General features: G+C 44.0%; 1 protein-coding gene across 1 annotated transcript in view; it reads left to right on the top strand.

Annotated features, from left to right (window-relative positions):
- dati (zinc finger protein datilografo) overlaps nucleotides 1-21,479 on the top strand; it is a 168,816-nt gene that overhangs the window by 87,073 nt on the left and 60,264 nt on the right. Inside the window, exon 3 of the mRNA XM_071598934.1 lies at nucleotides 4,992-5,226. Within this exon, the coding sequence (XP_071455035.1) occupies nucleotides 4,992-5,226 (235 nt within the window). The remainder of the gene's footprint in view (nucleotides 1-4,991; nucleotides 5,227-21,479) is intronic.

Genomic DNA, 21,479 nt, shown 5'->3' on the forward strand with positions numbered 1-21,479 from the left:
ACTGAAAAATTCCGTGGGAAGCTCGGAATGATATATTGCGACCACGATGAGAAATCTTTAAGGATCAAACGGGAAGATAGTCCTTACCCATAGGGAGAGGCTGCAATTTCCTCTTTTTTTATGCACCCAACAAAATTTTATTTCCCCTCCCGCCTCCCTTAACTCCCCCTTTTAAAACTCTCGACGATAATAACAATAATATATTATTCTCGGTGCCCTAACCTCACTAGGAGGGCCGTGTTTCATGCGACAAGGGGATATCTCCGGGAAAAGGAGCAAAAGAAATAAAATGTGAGCAACGCAGACGTGCTCTCTTGGTTGACATGCCTCGGAGATCAGAAAAACTCGAGACTCAGCCCGTTGCTACAACATAATAAGTCAAAGTAGGAGGGGTGGGCGGCTGAGAGAGGTTGTGACGGGGAGTAGAGGGGGTGAAAAGGGGGTTTTGGTGGAGGAGGGGGCGACGTCTCTCGACTCGGACGTGAGGGGATAGTGTAAAGAGGGTGGCTTGGAAGGGGGGGGGGTTGAATGAGGGTGAAGGGAGGGGGCAGGGATTTCAAGGAGGAGGAGAAGATGTGGGGGAGAGGAAGGGAGTGGTTCGGAGGGAGGGAGATGAGGTTCGCTCTTCCATTTATTTGCGAAGATTCGGAAGAAATTTATCTCCGGCGAGGATCGTTCATTGGCTATGCGGAGAGGAGTGGCGTTTGGAAGAGTCGGTGCGAGGTGGGGTGGGGTTTGGTATAAGGAGTAGTTGAGGAGGATGGGAAAGATGGTGTGTGAGAGTGGAAGGGGGGGAGAAGAAAAAAAGTTTCAAAAGTGGATGATGAGTTTATGGGGGACAGGGTGAGGTCGTGCAATGGGACGCGTGTGGGTAACGGGTGTGGAGGAGGGAGAGGAATGGAGGGTTGGGTGTGACACGTGGCGCGGGAATAATGGCTCCGAATAAGTGGAAGAGTGGAAAAGATGGAGGAGGTCGTGGAAGAAGACTTCGCAGGGTTGGGCGCTGGGTTATACCGAACATTTTAACCCCCGGAATCGAATTTTTCTGGGAGATGTTCTGGTTCACGCAGACCAATGCTTGTTATTGCCTCCTATTATTTTCCAAGATTGAAGTTCTTCTTGAAAGTCCATATTTTGTGTCTATTTCAATATTTTATTTGTGCTTTCATGTTGATATCGTGCAAGGTATTTTTTTTCAATCTCCGGGGATGGAGTAATTTTAAATTACTTTGTATGCATTTTGACCCATGTCAAAAAGGGGACTATGTGACCCCAAAAAATTTACTTTGTAATTGAGTTGATTGTTATGGGGCATGCGAAACACATTTGGAAGGATAATAAGAATATTCTGCTTTGAAATTGTAATATTTTAACTCTCAACAGATGTTATTAGGGATGGAAAATAATATGTACGATACCATGCATAAGCTGCATCGTATGGATGCGACAATGTGTATTTGTAAAGTTACCACTCCATTCAAAAAGAGTCAAATGTACTAAAAAAGATTAAATGCTCTTTTATGCGTCACACCTCTTTAGAAAAATCATTTATTTCGTCATTCCGGAGGAGGGAATTTGGGAAAAGTTAGGTTAGTTTTTCTGATGACCGTTGGAACAAGAGTCATTTAAAAAAATAAACATTCAAAACGAGCGAGTGAAGGAATCTAATTGTCATTAGGTAGTTATAAAAATTTTCTGCCCCGATGAAAAACTTATGATTTCTGGTTTTCGTTTATTTTTTGTGTAACTTGTCTGGCTTAACGAGAGAACTCTTTTTAATGCTCCGTCTCGGGGACGAGAACGGGAGTGGTTGTAGGGGGTGGGGAATTGAGAGAGGGGAGGGTGGGCAATTAGAAGGAAGAAATTTCTTTTAATCGCCACGGGAAGAAGGGTGGAAAAATTTGGGAACGGGGTGGAGTGGGATTGACGAGCGAGAGATTTTCGTGGATTTTTGAGGAGCGGAACGAGGTGCGCGGGGGGTCGGTGGTGGGACACCATCTCTTTCCACCCCGGCCCACTCTCCGACCCCACCTCACACTCTTCCTTGCCTTCACCTTTTCTTTCTTATGCTTAGGGAAAAAAGGAAGAGATTAGGAGAGGGAGAGAAAAAAATATCTTTTCACATCACGTCCCCTTCCCCACCAACTTCCTCCTCTCAATTTTACCCTCCTCCCCCCCTTACGTCTCGCCCTTCCTTCGTCCCATTCTCCAGACCCCACCTCCATTTCGCAAAGCACGATCGCTAATGAGGCGTCTCGGAGCGGGGGAGGAACCAACGGGGCCCAGGACGCGGAGGGGAACGGCGGACATGGGCGGGAGGGTGGTGGTTAGGAGCCTGGGTCGAGCCGAAAGGGTTGGTGACGTACGATCTTGGGTGGAAGCAAGATGTGTAGTTGGTGATATGGAAGATTTGATGGGTTGGAGTTGTGTCCCAGGGTGCTTCTTTTGCGTGCCATTTTTCACGTTAAGTCAGTCTATCGGCAATCGTCCTTTTTAGTAGCATGTCCATTGCATCATCCTTGATTATTTATCATAACTGTGTGTGACAAATAGCAGTTGGTATAGAAGTGAACTCAGAGCTAAAGGAACCGGGTTTAGCTTGGCCAAAGCTGTTGCACACACGACGATTTAATTGTTATTATATTCCGCGAATATTGGTTTCCAAGAGCTTAATCCTGTAAAAATATTCCCCCATCTCTGCATTTTTGTGCTTATCTTGTTATTATACGCCATTGTTCTATTCTGACGCTTATCTGAGTAAATATGCAGGATTTTAACTCAACCCTTCTTTCCAGTTAAGCATCAGCGTTATGTTTTGTGTATTACAGTCAATGATGTACGTACCTTTTCCCCGTACCTTCTTGGATCAAAGGCATGGTGGGCATAAGGTAGTAGGATGAATACATCTATAGCTCAATCTGCGTTTGTGAGTTTTCGTTTTAACTATTCCGATGAAAAATCAGCCATTCTCGAAAGTTAACTTCCCAATCTAACCAAATACCCTTTTCAGTTATTTTAACGTCGTGATTGAGTTGGCAGTCGTGTGTAGTCATCATCAGCTAAAATAACCTTCATATCGATTCGTAACAAGTTTTCCGGAGTGCTAAATACCGTTTCATATCATTCCGTTGGAGTAAAATTGAAATAATCTCTGGCGTAAATGATAGTCATTAGTTATCATTAGAGCTAATTCTGGAGAACTATTCACAGTTGATTATTTGAAAAATTGCATGAACCAACCTTAACCATAGATAATTATGTATATGAAATAAACTTAATGGTGACTTAAATTATTATGCATTATGATGAATTAATAAATTTGAATAAAAAGTGACTTTGCTCTCTCGAGAGTGATATTAAATCAATCAAATGTGCAAGAATTTAAATAAAAATGTGATAATATGCATAAAATAACTATTTCAAAATTAAATAAATTCATTAATTTCAATTATTTTTGTCTAAAGTTCAACTGTGGGAATGATTGCATTTGTTATTCATTGATAATTGTGAATGTAAAATGTGTATTTTGCATGATGTTCTTAATGTTTTTGATATTTGATTCCTTTGGACGTTGGAATAGCTGCAGGCGGTGATGTTGCTGATAATTGATAAGTATGTTTCAACATCTTATTATCTGTGTAATTGATAGCAGTCAAGTTTGCAGCGCTAGGTGATAAGTAAGTCTACTCAACGCAGATCTTTTACAAGTCTTTATCATCAATTCACAATGGACAGTCAGAACTATGATTACGCGATTGACTGGTACATGTCATAATTGCCTATTGCATATTGAGGATATAATCGAGACTCATTATTTGAGAGAGAAACATTTGTTATAAATCCATATCGTTCACTTTATTGCGATAAAGTTTGGTCTCTAAAATTGCGTCCATTCTAATTACTATTTCACTTTTTATCACACTTATGAAGTCACCCAACACCATGAATTGCTGCTCTCGACTGGCGCTATTAATTTGAACTTTAAAGTGAAATATAATTTGGATAATTTACAGTAATTGATAACAGATGGTGTTCTCCTTTTATTAGACAAATGATTGTTCCCCAAAACTGCAAAAAGTTGTGCTTATGACAACAGCCTGGTCATCCTTCTAATGAAATTAATTATGCTTTAATTTTTCTTTGTTCGGTGCACAATATTTACTATTACATTTATATTCGGCATGAAAAATATTTTGACGATGTCACTTTCATATAATTAGTAAAAATACCAACTTCGCCGCTAATTCTCCATTTTTAAATGAAGGACAGTGAAAGCGGCAGCCACCCCGTCCCATCGTGGACATTGCTTTTCGACATGTTTCCAATGATACTTGTAACTTAGTATCACGCATCAATCACCATACGCTTTACAAATTAAGTTAATCTTAAAGGCCTTAGAATAATATTCGCCAGGCAAAACTATTCAGCTGGGGTAAGTAATAGCCTCTTTCAAATATCTTTGTGACTATTAAGAAATGTGAGGAAACGCTACCGAAGGCATATAAGTGGATGTGGCAGAGATCCGTAAATTTTCCATCGCTCCAATACCTCCGGCGTGACATGTCGTGATCGCGTATTGCCTAATCAAACTCTTTCCTGGGAAGGGTTTGTTCCAACCAAATTTTTCCTACACCAGGGTAGCTGAATTTTTTCTCTTCGTGCTCTACGCGGTAACGAATTTAGTGGGGTGCGACCCAGTATTAATCAAAATATAAGTTGGGTCAGTCACAAAGATATCTGAAATAGTACCTAGTATTAAGACTTTCCTTCCAGGCTTACTTTTATGGTCGTAGTCTCTCTCCGGTAGCGGACGTTTCCGGCGGTCGCGGCAATCGTCGAGGGAAGAGCACGAATTCTTCGCAGGTGGGGCCTCCCCGATGTAGTTTGACCACTCCCCCCCGTCATCTCTAACCCCGCACCTTCTTCCCGAAATATGCTGACCGTTCCGTTTGTTTCATTCCATTCCTCGCCCGCGGCCTCGCGATGATCAGATCTTCATGCACAAGAGCGCCATGCAAATGCATGCGCGAGAGGCCCAGCGCGGAGTCGGCGGCCCCGAGTCTAAGCCGCACCAGTGCCAGCAGTGCCTCAAGTCCTTCTCGTCCAACCACCAACTGGTCCAACACATCCGCGTCCATACGGGCGAGAAGCCGTACAAGTGCTCCTATTGCGATCGCCGCTTCAAGCAGCTTTCGCACGTCCAGCAGCACACGCGCCTCCACACGGGTAAGTCACGAGCCCCCTTTTCCCCATCACCCCAACACACACGCTAGGACGAATGAAATCCGATGGGCGACTGCCGCCGGCCGGCATAGTTCCGGCTGGACGAGTCCCCGTGCCGGAAAAGAAGGAATCTGAAGACTAGAAAATTTTGGGCGTACCTGCCTTAAAAATGTAAATATGTGGTAATGGATGGCAGGAGAAAAAATTTCCGTTTTGATGAGAATCGGAAACGATTCTGCTGCCCCTGCAGATGGGTCTTTTTGTTAAAATTGCAAAACGATCGAAGTTTTTACAAGTGTAATATGCGGACGGAAGAAATCATGAGCCGTACATGATGCGATGCAAGGAATAAATTGGTTATATATGAATGTGCATTGGAGAAAAATCGCTCCAAATATTTCCAGCTGTAAAAAGGCTAATGAATAATATTCTGTTAATTCTTGAGCATTGACTTTTCCAAATATCTCCGAGAAATTTCGGCTGTGTGCGTTGATTAGAACTTAATAATATAGAAAACAAGTACTTTGAGCACCTTATATCAATTCAAGGTGGCAATAATAAATAAATAAACATGATGGAATGTGGAAATACCAACTCTTGTGCTTTATAAGATCTCATGTTTTAACATTATTCTCTCGGATGCATGTATGTTGATTTTCCGGAGTGTTTCTACGCGGAAATATATTCATCTTCAGCCCTTGCGTTCACGAAGAATTCACTCACCAGTATTTTGCTGATTAAAAACGTGAGCTCACAATGCCCAAAGTTATACAAATTCGGATCTGGAAACCTCTTAAAGAATTAGCCAGGAAAGGATTTATTCTTTGATTCCACCTCTTTCCAGTATAAAAACCCTGATTAATACAAGGACTGCTTTTTCAGCCCTCCCTGCCTTGTCCGTTTCTCCTCTCTCATAGCTCTTCAATGACATTTCCCTAACGTCACTGCCGTAAAGTGGAGGGACCGAGACCAATCTCGGATAAAATCCTTCCCTTTCTGATTTCTCCCTCGCTTTCAACTTGAAAAAAGGTGTCCATTGTGTGTTTATCGCCCGGGGCACACTCAATAATTATGGAGAAACATTTAGAAATTGTGGAACTCATATTGTAAAAGCGGATGGAACAAAAGAACTATTCCTTTAGATTATGGAAGTGTTAGCATTCTGTTGTATTCACGCAAGAGGAGTTTAATAAAATGGTTTTCCGACGAAATACTACATTCTGTATAGAGTTAAGTGAATTAAATGAGTAGAAATATTTAAAGTTAAGTAAAATCAATGAGCTGCAAGGGTTACCCCAGCAGATAATTACGGAGTGGGCGTGCTGATGGTGGTTACCTGCACATTGGATGGCGGAGGATAAATTGGAAGTGTCTAGGAGCAAATACTTATGTTACTAATTTAGCCGTTGAAGTAAAACTTTGTAGAAATGTGTAAATTTAATCTCTTAATGAAAGGATCTGGGGTTGAAAATTAAGTCAAAGGGATGGGTTGTTTCAATACATATTTTTAATAATCCCTTTAAATGTTACCATTCATCCATCGCCTCTTTCTCTGATGTTAATCTGAGCCCGGCGACCCGTGTCATGTAGCACCTCGCCTGGCAATTCCGACTCCGACTCTCTGTGAAAACTGCTGATGGACAATTTTTTTCCCACCCTTTCCAACCGCGACCGCGATGGAAAGAAACAATCGGCGTTTAGCTGACTGGAGAAGATGCTTGGCTACGGATCCGTGACAATTTCATTTGCGCCCCTTTTAGAAACACCTTACGACTCCACTTTTTTTATATATATTATCCGGTTGCGCTCCGTCTTGTCCTCCCACCCATTCCACCAAGCCCACTTCTCTTCTTACTCCCCATATCCCCCTCTTGTCTCTCATCCCTTTTCTCCGCTCGCTATTCCCTTTGTCTTCCTGGGAGCAACCTTCCATAGCAATACCTCCCCACCCGCCCTTTCTACTCTCAATCCCCTCCTGGTTCTCTCGCCCATTCTCGTGGTTCTTTAAGTTCCCCACGAGTTTGTCCGTTCGAAAATAGAGATTCTTCTGAAATTACCTTCCTCATTCTCGTTAAAGTATTTTTTCATAGTGAATTTTCTGAGCTTTCGCGGAGTTTTATCCTTACCTTTCATAAAATATTGCCGATTTATTTTTGTAACGTTAACCGCTCTTATGATTTAAAGTAATTCATTTCCTATCCTTTCTGACTTTATAGGCAGAAATATTGCTCTGACTTTTCCTCCTTTTTTTTATACAGAAGCTACTTTTCTGGAGAATCTTGTCCCACTGATTTAATAATACCCTTGATATTCGCTGTCTATGGGAGATTCTTCTTCGTTAGCAGTCTTATTGCTGGGTGCATAAGATATATTTGGTGGCCAATATCCGGTGATCCGGTTATAACTCTCTCTAATTCAGCGGAATAAATCATACCTACACCCATATGGTAAAAGCCTCACTTATCCTTCGCCGAGTCTACGCTCGTTCACCCATACCTTTTATCATTCTGCCTAATTTAGATGGATTTCTACGTTCCAAAGCCCTCTGAATTTTTCCACTAATTCTCTGGAAATTTTAATCATCAACTTTTTTCTTATCTCACATTGAGGCGAAGAGTGAAGATATGTTTTTTTTCATTTTCACGCTGCAGTTCCCTTATGACCGTCACCAAGAACTCCAGAACGCATCACTGTGACAGAAAAAGGAAAAACTTGATCCTGATACCTCAGCGATTTCCCAATCGTTTGTTAATCTGGGGTGCCAAACCCTGCTATCCCCTTTGGACTACCCATTTGTGACCCTGTTGCCCACCTATCATTTTCACTGCTTCCCAAAAATCTCTCTCCCTACCCTCTTTGCTCCCGCGATCTCCAGAACCCTCTTTCCCTTCCGAGTCATTCCATCTCCTACCGCTCAACCCCCAAAGCTCGTCCTCCCTCGCGCCCAACCCTTCCTCTTCCTCCTCTTCCCACGTCCTCCCCTTCACCGCGGAGTAAATCGACTGTATGTGCCCCTCTCCCTCCCACACATTGGACAAAGGCCTCGTACTTCGAGCGGAAGAAAGAGGAGTGAGGGAGGATGGAAGCGAGGGAGTGAGAGGGGATGATGATTGTGGGTGGCGAATGAGGTGGAGTCGGCCGGCGTCGTCGGCTTCACCTTTCAGCCGTGGAAGCAGCATCTTAAATCTTAGCCGAGAGCAGCTCTCCACGCCTGAGAGCGCTTGGAGCGAGGGTGGGAGGGATCGGCTCTCCGCTCTGGAGGTGGGACTCCTTTAAGGGAGGAGTTGCATGCGGACGACATTATAAAAATGTGAAAGAAATAGCGTCCGGGTGGAAAGGATGGATAAGGGGGTGGGTGTTGGCGTACCTGGTTGCAGAGTGACTGTTGGAAAGGGAGAGTTGGCAATGGCAGTGCGTGGAGAAGTACATGAATCGGTATCGACCTTGGGATTCTAATTCGAATAAATGATATTATACCTGTACATGCTATCGACGTGAAGTTGGCGAAAATTTGACGACAAAAAATACCATCATTCATTTCCCCTTCATAGGATATCATTTCTATTCTAGCATGCTCTTCATTGATTACAGTAGCCATATTTGAATACAACTGAAGGGGTATATTTTCATTATCAAGATTAAATTTTGATCCATATTATTTTCATTCACACTCAAGAACGTATGAATATACCATCTGCAAGAAAATACTCCGCCAGACTTTTGGACCATCTAAAGCTTGCAAAATCAATCATTATTTTATCTTATTGTGCTATGAAATTTTATCCGGTAATCGCGTTGAGAGAATAATGATAACTTGCTTACAGCATCCTTCGATGCGATACTTTCTCATTGAGTTCAAATTATTTATAACTAGTCGAATGTCGCTTTCCTTCGCAGAAATAGTTCTTCCTCAGGATGATCTATGTCCGGAAATTTGAGGGCTCTTGAATTGTGTTTGTGTCGAAAATTACGTGGTGTGAAAGAATGTCCGCCAAACGAAATTGTCGATCACAAACTCGCGAATCGATCATCATGATCGCATATCCTGTGTGCGATATTGATCCCGATCGACGTGCTACAATGAGAAATCCATGCGCTTCTTAAGAATTTTGGATTGTAAATTTTCCGCGGGCAGAAAGAAGTAGAGAGGAGTCATGGGGCGGCCATGGGTGGCGTCCGCGGGGGGTAGGCGGGGAAAGGACGGGTTTTTGGGGCGAAAGGGGGGTAGGAGCACGGAATGAGAGTGGAAAGAGACGGAGGGAGGGTGAGGGCATGGGCCTAGAGGAGGAAGGAGGGGAGGGGGGGCGGCGGATAAGTAGGCAGTCGTAATGATTTTTCCTTGGCGATCTACATTTTCGTCCGCCTCTTCTCTCGCCTTTCCAGCCCCTCACCCCTCCCTCTTGTCTTCACTCGATCCCATTCCCTTCAACCTAGCCTTTCCTCCCACTCCTCCTCGCCCCCATCCCGTCTCCTTGACCCGTTTGGAGAAGGAAGGAGAATGGAAAAAATAAAAGATTCCAAATCCGGATGTGCTTCCTTATAGATTGCTCGCCGAATTGTTAGTGGAGAATACGTTAAAAGCCCATTCGGAGGTAGGGTGCTGTTTCTATCTCTCTCTCGCTCAATATTCCTTTCCAGTCGTGGAGAAGAGTTCTTTTCCTTGTGTCTTGATCCTTTACATTATTTGGTTATATTTACTGAGGTACTTCTGAACCTGTGGGACTAGCGTGAGATATAATAGAACATTTGCATGTCATTTGAATAGTCATTTGCCATTTATATGAGTATCATATATATGCTTATTATATCATATACACATGATTAAGGGAAGTAAGATGTTATTGCGCGGTATTTTTTCAATTAGTTTTCACTGCAAAAAAGAAGTGATTGTAACTTTTATGGACTGCGTATGGACTCTACACTGTCTATCTTTATATGTATATTGCGTACTGTACTATTTTAAAGCTTATACCAAAGGTTTAAAAGACGTTCAGTGTTTTCGTTAACTTCGAGCGATCAATTTGGCTCATTGTTATAGTCATTTTGGCAGTTTTTATTCATGTTTCTTCATGGCCATGGGTGACGGGTACGTTATTTCGCTTTCCTCTTTAGAGATTGTTTTTCGCACGTAAATACCGAGGGTTTAGATGAGCGGATATCTCCTGCAGAACGCAAAGCACAAAGCAAAACGGTTCCGTCGCCTCTTTCTCCTCTGACCGTCGGGGCTTCCCTCCTCGGGTGCGGAGGAGGCGCGGGGGTGGGCGAGGGAAGGGCGCGGTGCGTAGGCGGGGCGGGGGGAGGAAAGGGGTGGATGGGACGAGAGCGAAAAAAAAGTGACTCACAAGATGCGTTTCTTATGAGCGAGGCGAGCCCGTAGCGGTGCCGCATTCCCCGTTCCCAAATAATTGATTATCTCCATCGATCCGGCCATGCGTGGCGGACAGGGGACGGAGCCGCGCGGGTGAGGAGAAGGAGGGGGGGCGTCCTTTACCGGAGAGTGCGTGTGTTGGTGCGTGAGCATGGCGTAGGGTTGATTTTGGAGGGGCTAAGGGGATCCTATTTTTTTTAAGGGCAGAAGGGCCCGAAGAGGTATGAGTCGGGTGGGAAACGGAGGGGAGGGTGGTAAGGTGAAGGGATTTTGAAAGGGGGAAGGGGGCAGGATTTCCTAAACTCACCGATGCTCGTCCCCCTTTTTTTAATACCCCCCCCCAGTAGCCTGCTCACCCTGTTCCTTCTCGGGGGGCTCCACATATATTAACGGCCCTTCTCCCTTTCGCTCTTTTTCCGCCCTCTTTAGTCCGAAAGGAAAGGGGCGTGGGTGTGGGGAGGTGGAACCCAGCGGTCAAGAGGGAGAAGATGCAACAAGGGGGGGAGAGATACCTCAAGTATGCGAAGAGGATGAGAAGGGTTTCGACCCCCACACCCCGCCTCAACCGGCAGACCCCACTCCCCACCCCTTTTTGGCTGTTGGGGTGCGGGCACAAGCCTGGGTTTTTTTTCCTCGGGGATTAAAAACGGGGGAGTATGGTAGGCCGCTGGTCCAGCGGGAATTTTTTCATCTTCGCCATCCTTCCTTGGGCCGCCTTCTTGCCCCTTCATATCTCGCTTATTTCTCCCGTAATGGAAATTCCTTTCCGCCTTTTCCTAGGGTAATCGATCCCGGTGGAAGGGGTTCTTGAGTCTTCTCTTTTTGCCCACCAACCCCTCCTGCTCGTTATCCTCTCTCTCCCTTTTCTTCTTCCTCCTCCTTCCCCTCCCTCGTGGATCCCACTCTCTCGCCCCCTCCCCGAAGCTCTTACAGCTATGCACATCCCCTTCGCTCTACGGTCGAGAATATTCTCTGATGGGAATCGGTCGAAGGCTACTGGGGGTCACTTCCTCACCCTCGGGTTTTTTCTGTGCTGGGAGGAAAGAGGCGCTCCGCATATCACACCGAGTGGAGCACCGAAGAGTATTTGGTCTAGAAAAGTTTTCAAAATTATTTATGCGGTGTTACTTTTTGGGGATCGTTCAGGAAGTACCCGTTTAGCGATAGACTGCTTAATGAACATGATCTAGTTGAGGTACTCACGAAATATGAAGCGTTTGTTGGACATACAATAAGAAACATAATTTTTGTATAATGTTCCACTTATTTTCCCAAAAATTCTTTCGGTTTTTTCAAAAGTATTGCTCAAATGCGTCATTGAACCAAAATATTTTTTCTTCGTTTTTTCCAAGAGAGTTCAAAATCTCGCGGTCCCTCTAGTAAATAAAGGCAAGGCATTTGTATGATAAAAAAGTAATTGAAGTATTTAGACCGTGCAAATTTCATGAAAACATGTATAATTCAAATTCTGTATTTGGGTATTATCCGGAAAAACATACACGGGAAAGCATTTCTTGAATTTTAATGTAGATGATGTTTGATACTTATATTTTCACATTAAAACTAAAAACGATATTTTACTGTATCTCGTGCATTATATATTAATCTTAAGCTTTTACTATCACACTAATGAAAAATATGTCGAAGTGAGGGAAAATTTACTCTAATTACCCTGTGAGTTTACGGATAGCATAAATATTATATCTATAGTATATACCTCAGATTGTGCATTCTACTGGATCATCCAATTTTTTAATATTGCTAATTTGTTGCATTCAAATTTACCCGACTAATCTCTTTAAATGATCATACTGTGGTACAATCCTTTTTTTATTGTTTGCGTGCTTGTACCAAGAGCATATCTGGAAGAAACCCCCAGATTGAACTTATAATGGACCTGTTGAGAAGTAAACCGCGAAACACAATATTTTAGGAAACGACCGATACCCTTTCCAAGTTATAAACGCGTCTTAGGCACAAAAGGATTCAAGGGAATCAGAATTTTATGGCCGCTTTCCGTTCCACCTCAAACGCGCTCTTTTCTTTGTGGTAACCATGTTTTTTGTTTCCCGCCGATAGCAGGAATGTTATGTAAGTTTTCGAGTTTGTTCTTTGGAAATCGTTTCTTCTCACGAGAATCCGTAACTTTCTTCATCTCTCCCAAACAGCCCGATCCCTTACCCCAGAGCCCTCTATTCCGCCCTCCTCCTCCCGCCCTATCCGAGATTAGGGTTTCTTCCGGACGAATATCACGGACCTTGATCTCCCATAAGACGTCGAAAGAACGGCTGTTTGGGGATGGGAAGGAGGGTCTGGATTGAGAGGTGTAGCGGCCACATTCATTGGTTATTGGCTCAACTGGAAGAGTGTGGGTTGGGTTTATGGCCACAGAGAAGGCGTGATAGGGTGTTATAAGCGCGGCATCCCTCGCGTTTTTTGCCTCATTGCTTTCTTAGTGTTCACTTTATGGTTCGATAAATATGTCTGTGTGTACGCCGTTATGTGTATGCGTGTTTGTATTTTGGCAGATATGTAAACTCCACGAAAAAGGCGAAGAAGTAGTCCAGCCTGGCATACTCAATAACTCAAATTCACAATGATACATTATCTTACTTTGGTGGTTTTTGCGGACTTATTTGAGGGTGCTTTCACATGAGCGTCGCTCACGTCACGAAACCGAAATCCATTTTCCCTATTATCTCCATATTCTACTTCCCATTCAATTGCTTTTCCTGCTTTATTGAGCACAGTCTCATCTGAATATTATTCACGGTGCCTTACTGATAATTATTTTCATATTCATCGGGCTTGACACCGTGCGATTTCTCAAAAGGAGGTAATAAAGAAATATTTCTTAAAAATAATTGTAAATTCCACCAAAGAAACATATTATACAAGCCGGGTATCATTATACGGCGCATTACGACCTGAATATGTTATTTTACAATATGGCGAAACCCGGTTATTGTATCAGAAGTTATTAATAGCGGAAATTGCAAGGTTTTTAAGCTTATTCACTTTGTATTTCGATTGAAGTATTTTTTTCTTGGTGGATGGGAAAGTTTTACCGAAATATGATATTTAAACCTAAGTCAGTGAACGGTAAAAAGAAATGTTAAGATTAAGTTAATTATTATCATATTCAAATTTCAATTGCACTACTAGTGGAAATATGAGCATTACGCTTTTTTGAATGGCATACTACGAATGTGATAAGTTCCATGGAACATTATTTGATATAATTCTATCTACCGTTTTATATTAGCTTACCTTGAAAATCTTAATCAATGATGTTACCTTAACTTTTCCATCGCTCGTTTTACGACACTAATGAATTCTTTTGAAGGGGCGCTTCCTTTTGCAGATAAGTAATAAAAAATATATTGGCAAATTGTTTAATCTGAATTTCACATGATAAAATATTGGATTCGATAGGCCGTTTCTCTACATTTACAGTCATTCCTCGGATTTGCTGTAATTTTTTCCTATGGATCCGCACGGATTCATCGTGATATTTCATCCCCCATACTTCATCTTGAAATATTCCTCCAAATTGAGTTAAGTGAACATGCATTAGCCCTAAAAATTCGGAAGGGGGTCAATTTGATCCACCGGAAGGGTTTAGTGCACGTTAGAAAGATGAAACATTCGGCGCCCAAAGGGGCTTTTGAGAGTACCCACCAACGTAATTGGGAGTTCGTGAGGGGTTGATTTAGGGGGGGGAAGGGACAAGGGAGACGACGGATTTGGTTTTGGGGGCGGGAGGATATCCCGGAGATGGCTGAGGAATTAGTTGCACGGCTCTGCTGTGACGTCCTCTTAAACTGCCGCCCCGCCCACCCTCCACTCCGGCCCTCAACACTAAGCATTCCTTTCCGCATACACCCCTCTCCTCCCGAACCCACAACCCCCCCCAAACTCCCACCTTCCACTCTCCCGTATGCCGGAGAATTTCAGTTTTTCTCTTTTTTCTAACCCCATCTCTCTCTTCTATCGGTAGTGCCACCGCTCGAAGATTCAATTGTCTCGTCTCTTTCTCTCTCCCGTCCGTAATGCGTCATCAGCGGGATCCGCGAATCCCCCTCCTTCTCCTTTCCCGTCACCACACCCTACCCCTCCCCCCTGCTCCCCAGGCCTTCTCGCCCTATCTCAAGTACCTTCTTCCTCCTCCTCTCTTCCTACATTACTCGTACCCCGACCGCAACACCCCGTCACATCGGCGCAACCAGGTTCCTGTATTTTAGGGAGATGGGAATAAAATAAACGCCGCATGCACAGAATTAAATAAGTTTGCTCAAATTGTTATCCTCTGCCTATTTTATGTGGAGAAAGTACATAGAAAATACAAATAGGTCCTTCTATTTGTTTTCTTATCCGCTAGACCACTTTGTAGGTATAGGCGAAAGGTTAGAAAGATACCACCTTTGATGAATATGTTTACAGGGGATAGCCATACCCTCTACTTCCTCTAGTTCAACTGCTTCCACTTTGTTTCAAATTTAGTGGGTTTTATCAGGTTCTCGAATGCATTCTCCATGTCACGTTTTCCCCGCGTGCGTCCTCATGAACGAGTTTTTCTATCTCTTACGCAATTTTTAGTTTTTCGCAAATCTAAAATGCGCATATCCCAATTCATTGGTCTGAATCTCTCCCTCCCGTCGCATTCTTCCATCTAAATTCTTTTATAGGTTTATGTAATTTCTTTAATCTTTTCCGTATCCTATTTCAATAAGAAAAGCTTTAAATTTTTCTCAGATAAATCCATCGGCATGGATACAGATGGCATTACATTTTCAAACGCTCGCTCCGTCGTTTGCTTATTTAACGTTCCTCTCCAGACCCCGTTGTTTTAGCCATTTGTAAATAATTGTTGGGGAAATGAACGCTTTTGCGATATTTGAATCATTGTGACTTAAAAGAGGGAGGAAATTTTTAACGATAAAGCCCTTGGAAAAGGGGCACCGTTGAAACGATTCATGGAGTTGACGGGATCGCAGAGAGGTACACATGTAATTCTTAACACATGTTAATGCGTTCTGTGGCCAACTATCGCCTAAAATTGATGGAAATATAAATTAATTTAACTTCAAATTAATAAATTAATAATTTTATTGGAATATTGGTTACTTGATTTAAACATCATTTTCAAGCAGAAACACAAGTGATGCTTCGTGCTTCTCAGTAGGGTCATTCATTGCACTCTTCTACAATGTTTGTTGTTCAGGAGTATAGGTTTGGGAAATAAGTGTGCTATTTATTTATTTTATTGAAAAATGGTGTATTATTTTTCAACTTGTCAATTTTAAAGATTTTTTAGACAGCGTTAGGTTTCTGCTTATGATTGTTGGTTTCCGGAAATGGCCATTAGGTGCCGCTACTCGCAGCTATTTTGTGAAGACGGTAATGCCATCGGAAAGAAAAACAAACTATGAAGCAATATAATGGATAGTAATGGGAAATTCTTTACTATAATAGTTTATTATGATGTCTCTCGGATCTGAGGCTTTTGTAATTTGTTTTGTGGATAAATCATCGGTTTATGGGACAACATACATTTTATGTGTCGTTATGCTTCTTTTCCGACGTGTGTGTCTTTCCTAATCTTTCTTTGAACTTAAAATACTGGGATTCACCAGTGCTAATGCTTATGCGAACGAACTGTAAGAACGCATTCCTTCTCTTCGAGGTTGTGGGAAGGTGCTCGATGGAGGTTGGGATTGAATCGATGGATCGATCAGGTATCGATGATATGCAAAAGAAAGCCCCAGGATTGCGAGACGGAGTGGCTGGGGCAGGGAAGGGGAAAAAAGAGAGCGAGGGTGGGTGATGGAAGCGGGGGGGGGGGCGTCTCGGCTTGCAAGACGCTCGCTCACCCTCTCTCACGCAGAAGAATGGGATGATGATGGGACGAGGGAGGAAGGGAGGGGGTGTAGTGGAGATAGATGCGGGGAGATAAATAGGAAGGGAAAGGATTTCGAAGCCGGATGGGAGGAATGAGGATGCAGATCTCAGGGATTGGCATTAAAAGCGAGCCAACGGGAGATTTAAAGCGTGGCGGAAGGATAGAGGGAGAGGGAAATCACAGAGGCGGAGTGAAGGGGAGGCGCTGGGGTGGTGTGGGGGAAGGGAAAGGAGTGAAGAGGGGGATTCCAATGAAAAGGAAAGTAAAAGTGTAATGCATGAGGCGGCGGATTTTCTTGGTGCCACCGTCGCGGCCAAGTGTGAAGGCATTCCATCCCGTCGACTCAGCTCGTCCCGCCTTCCCCGCTCCTTGGCGGGACTGGGTTACTTAATTCATTCCTCCGACGAAATTCCCAAAACAGCATAGTATTACTTTGTGATTCGGATCATAGATAGCGGGGACAATGGCAGAGGCCCAAACCATGGGCGAAGAAAAAACTACCCTTGCTGGAATCGAAGCGGCGACCTCTGAAATAACAGGCGAGGATTTTACTTGGCCGTCTCCGAGGTCGGCAAAAAAATCGCCCCCTGTCACTGTTTGTGATAGGGATGATCTGTAGTGCAGAGTTGTGGGTAGTTGGTTTCTGACTAAATTATTGTATTGGACGTATGGATTCGATACTAAGGTATTTGTCATTGCGACTACATTGTCACGCTACACGTCGATTCGCGTCACTTAAAACTTGATTGTTCGATACTTTGGAGAACCGCGAGGATTCAAAAACATAGGATTTACAAGTCTGGTTTGATTCACCGTCGGTGAAAATCCAGGCTAGCGAACGGGTAAGGCTCTCGGCTGCTGACTTGGGGTCGCGAGTTCAATACCAAGTCGAGAAAAATTTTTATATATTTTTTGAACCTGTCTCAAATTGAGGCGATTATTTGTATTAACTGGGTGACGAGACCTTTGATAAGGAAGCGATTCTGTGAAGCGAACTGTGCAGTGGTTGGTTGCAGAAAGATTGGGGTATCTAGTCGGCAGCTGCATGGGAAGGATTTGTTTGAATGGAGGGAAGTGAAAAGAGGGAAGGAGAGGACAGATTCAATTTCGGATTGTGAATTAACTCCTGTGCACGGTAAAAGAGACGAAGGGCCCGGCGGAGGTAGATCAGTCGTGGGGGTAAATGAGTGCAAGCAGCTAGGAAGAGCCTCCCACCCGTGTCGGGACAACTAATGTGCGGATGGGCTAAAGGGATTAAAGAAAGGGAAAGGACGGAACTGCGGCAATCGACATAGAGTCAACTTACCGCAGTGCAGTTTAAAAAGAGAAAAATGAAATTTATAGAAACAATATTTTACCGGGAAATTAAGTAACTCAGATGATATCAAGGCACACATGGTGTAGAAACCTTTTGAGCACTAAGCAATACAAGCGACAAATCATGCGGGTGACGATCCATAAAACTATTGTCAAACAAGAAATTCATACAAGTAAATGTCAATTATCTCTCTCTCTCCATGGTCTGAAAACTTATCACATTCTCACAATATTTGGCACGACCCACACTTCTGACCCTCCGTAAACCTTTTATCGCCACCCTTTGTTGTTCAGTTACTTCAAAGTCTTAATACTTATATTGATGAATAGGGGTTGGACTCGGGTCCTTGTTACGCGCTAGACGAGCTCGAAAAATAGTAAAGGAATTTTTCTCAGACTGCCTTAACTGTCAATGGACGTAAATGCCCTCCCCCCCACCCAATTTAGACGACAGGGGTAGTAAAAATTTAGACCTGGAGTGTGGGGTGAGCCCGTTGGACGATAGGAAAAGGGAGGGCGAGAGGAACGGAATGGAGATGGGGGAGTGAAGGGGGTGTAAGGCGGCGACGATGAAAATGCTACATCTGGGTGGAGGGGGTAAGGGGCGGATCGGGAGAGGGGAAAGGGGGCAGAAGAGAAAGAGAGAATGGGGGGTTGGCGGACGGGCGGGGGCGAAGATGGGGCGCTGAGTGGAAAGACTTCCCTTCACCGCGTTCCGTTAATTTTAAATAAAAAAAAGAGAATGAGGCTATAGAGAGAGAGTGAGTGGAAGAGTGGGGCGGTGTGGGGGAGGGAGGAAGAGGTGTGGACCAACGGAAGGTTGGGGGAGGCTAGGAGGAGGAGGGGGTTTGGACGGAGTGCGTTTTTCCCCCTTCCTCCCCCGCCAGTCCACCCCTGACCTCCCTTCCTCCTCTTTCCCTCCGTCGCCTCCACGGGTAGAGTGCTTTTTACGATGTTTCCGTGGGATCAAAAACGCGATTTTACGAAAAAAATATGAAGAGAGAGAGATGGTAAGGGGAAGGGGTGGAGCATTTCTCGACGGAGCAGCAAAGGGGCCATTTGGATCGGAGGGGGGGGGGGGCGCGGCGTCTACGACGAGAGTGGGGGGTCGGAGATCCCTTTTTTCGGAGAGTGGCATCCCATCCCCCAGCTCTCTTCTCGACCCCTCCTTTTTTTTCGTCGCCACCTCTCTCCCTCTTGTCCATTCCGTACTTACCGCCTCTCACCCCTCCTTTTCACCTCCTTACCCCGCCCCCACTACCCGTTTTCCCCTCATCCCACCCCGAATACATCTCCCCCGACGGCGGGAGAACGGCGAGTAGGACATCAAGATTGCTTTCTTTAAGGGAGAACAGAACGTTAAGAGGTTCTCGCATTATCCTTGTTTTCCCATCCTCCAACCCAAAATAAAAGGACAGTTCTTTTTATGCAAATGCCTTTCAATTTTTCTCCTGTCCAAACAAGAGATGTATTTTTTTCCTCTTCCCTACGTCGGTCACATTAGTTGATCACCGTTGTTCATGCCGTTTCCCGGTCCTAAGAAATTTATTTAATTGTTATTTAAGTATTGAAATTGTGATTACAAAAATATTTAATGTCAGAGGGGGAGGGCACTAAAGTTACAATGGAGATTGCAGTACACGTTCGCTGGGGATGGTTGACCTTAGTTATGCATTCTTTTTATGGGTTTTAGTATTTTAGGCGTCCCTTTTGGAAAATTAAACTGCGAATACAATTTTATGTGTAATTTATCCCCATTACTTCATTTTGTTTTTTATTTTTGTTACTTTTTACGAGGGACCACATTGCATAGTTGATTGCTACATCATGCATACCATCACGATCATCGTCAAGCGTGTTAAGTTCGAGTTTTTACTACGGTATTGAAATATTTTCAGAACGTAATATCCTTAGCAGATGTGTCTTAATATTTGATGATTTCAGAGTAAATAATCGATTTTGTGTGATATCCCTGTACTGGTGTTGGGTTCGAGAGAATCTTTGGTGTCTCACCAGAAGATAATGGAAGTGAAAGCAGAATCCTCAGCACTCCGGTAGTATCGCTTGAGATGTGCTGCTGACTTGCCCGACCCGAACACTTGCGAAAAATTATCCTCAGCGTCCTTGCCCGTGACCCAGGGAGAGGGATATCTGGGAGAGGAAAAAGCCAGAATCCTTTCCACACCTTATCCCCCCTCCTTACCTCCGCTCTCTCTCTCTAACCCACGCGCACACACACACACAATTATCCCCATTCTTTTTCTTTTGGAAAAAATTATTCCAAACTTAACTTCCTCCTCACTTCCCACCTATCCTTCTCGCCACTCCACAAAAGGACCCCTCAACTGTTCCCTCCACTTTTTAACCCTCTCGAGAAGGAAATAAGAAGAGAAAAAAGTACTGCTGGTCCTTCACCCCACTCGCTGTGAAGTCGCCCCGCAAAGAGAAAATAAAGGGACACCGAACAAGTTAATAACGTTGGCACTGGATGACGATTCTCCCGGTCGGTTGGAGGGGAACGGTTGCGGAAGGGCGGGAAGGGAGCGAGGAGGAGGCTGAGAGGGAGGGTGGGCCACGGAATATGGAAGGGAAGGGAGGTGGGGAAGATGCGGTGTCGGGAATAGGGAAATGGGAAAGGGATGGAAGGAGGAGCGGGCAAAAGGAAAGGCCTGAGTTGGAGAATGGGGATGGAGAGGGATGGTCGGCAAGGAATAAAAAGACGTAAAGGGGCTGAGACTGTGAAGGGACGAAGGAGTTCGGAGTGGGAAAGAGGCTCCAGGGAGTGGTGAAGTGTCTGTCGGAGGGAAGGGGCGTGGGAGGGCGTGAGGGAAATGAGAAAATGATAATGGAGGAGTGTGGACGGTGCAAGAGTACGGAGAATTTGCCTCTTGCGTGGCCTTCCTTCTTCTGTGCCAGGATGCGAGTGGTTTGCGACCAAACTGGAGAGATAAACTATAGGTCGAGGAAAAATTGGCGCATGAACACGAGACTGACATAATTGAAGGGGACGCGGGGATTTAAACTGTGAAGAAAACTCGGTGCACTTCTACTACAGCCGCTTGCGTGCATAGCCAGTGGGCAGGGGTGGCTGGAAACTTTAAAACTGATGGGATTTTGTTCTTTAACTGGACTTATTAAATTAATTTTCTATCGGGAACGCATTTGAACTCAAAAAAATTGATATAGTTGCAATATGATTTCCATTGTCATCGATGGAGAGATGAATGATGAGGTACACCGCTCGTTCGGATATGGGTAGAGAGAGAAAGAGAGAGTCCTTTCCTGAGTAAGACAGGAAGATATAATTCTCCTCTTTATATTTTATGAATTAATCTCTTCTCTCAATTAAAATTTGGTGAGTAAATATTTCAAACAATTGGAGAGAAACGGTTCGGCACACCTCACGTCAGTCCCAATGGTTATTATAAAGCCCTTGCTCCTCGGTGCCTGACTATCTCTACTCTCATATAAGCTTTTATTTCCCGAATGATTCAGATTTGTGGCGATTTTGATGTGTGAGTCAATGCACCGTAAGTTTCCTGGAAATAAAAAGAATTGGAAGTAATGACGCTTGGTCCTCAACCATTAAATTTTGAAATGATTCCAAACATTCCTGTGCATCTCATAGATTTTAATCGGATGTATTCATCCCCGTAACGCCATAAAAAC

The sequence above is a fragment of the Hetaerina americana genome, unplaced genomic scaffold (genome assembly GCF_022747635.1).
Source record: "Hetaerina americana unplaced genomic scaffold, ioHetAmer1.1.p SCAF_10, whole genome shotgun sequence".
Taxonomy (NCBI): domain Eukaryota; kingdom Metazoa; phylum Arthropoda; class Insecta; order Odonata; family Calopterygidae; genus Hetaerina; species Hetaerina americana.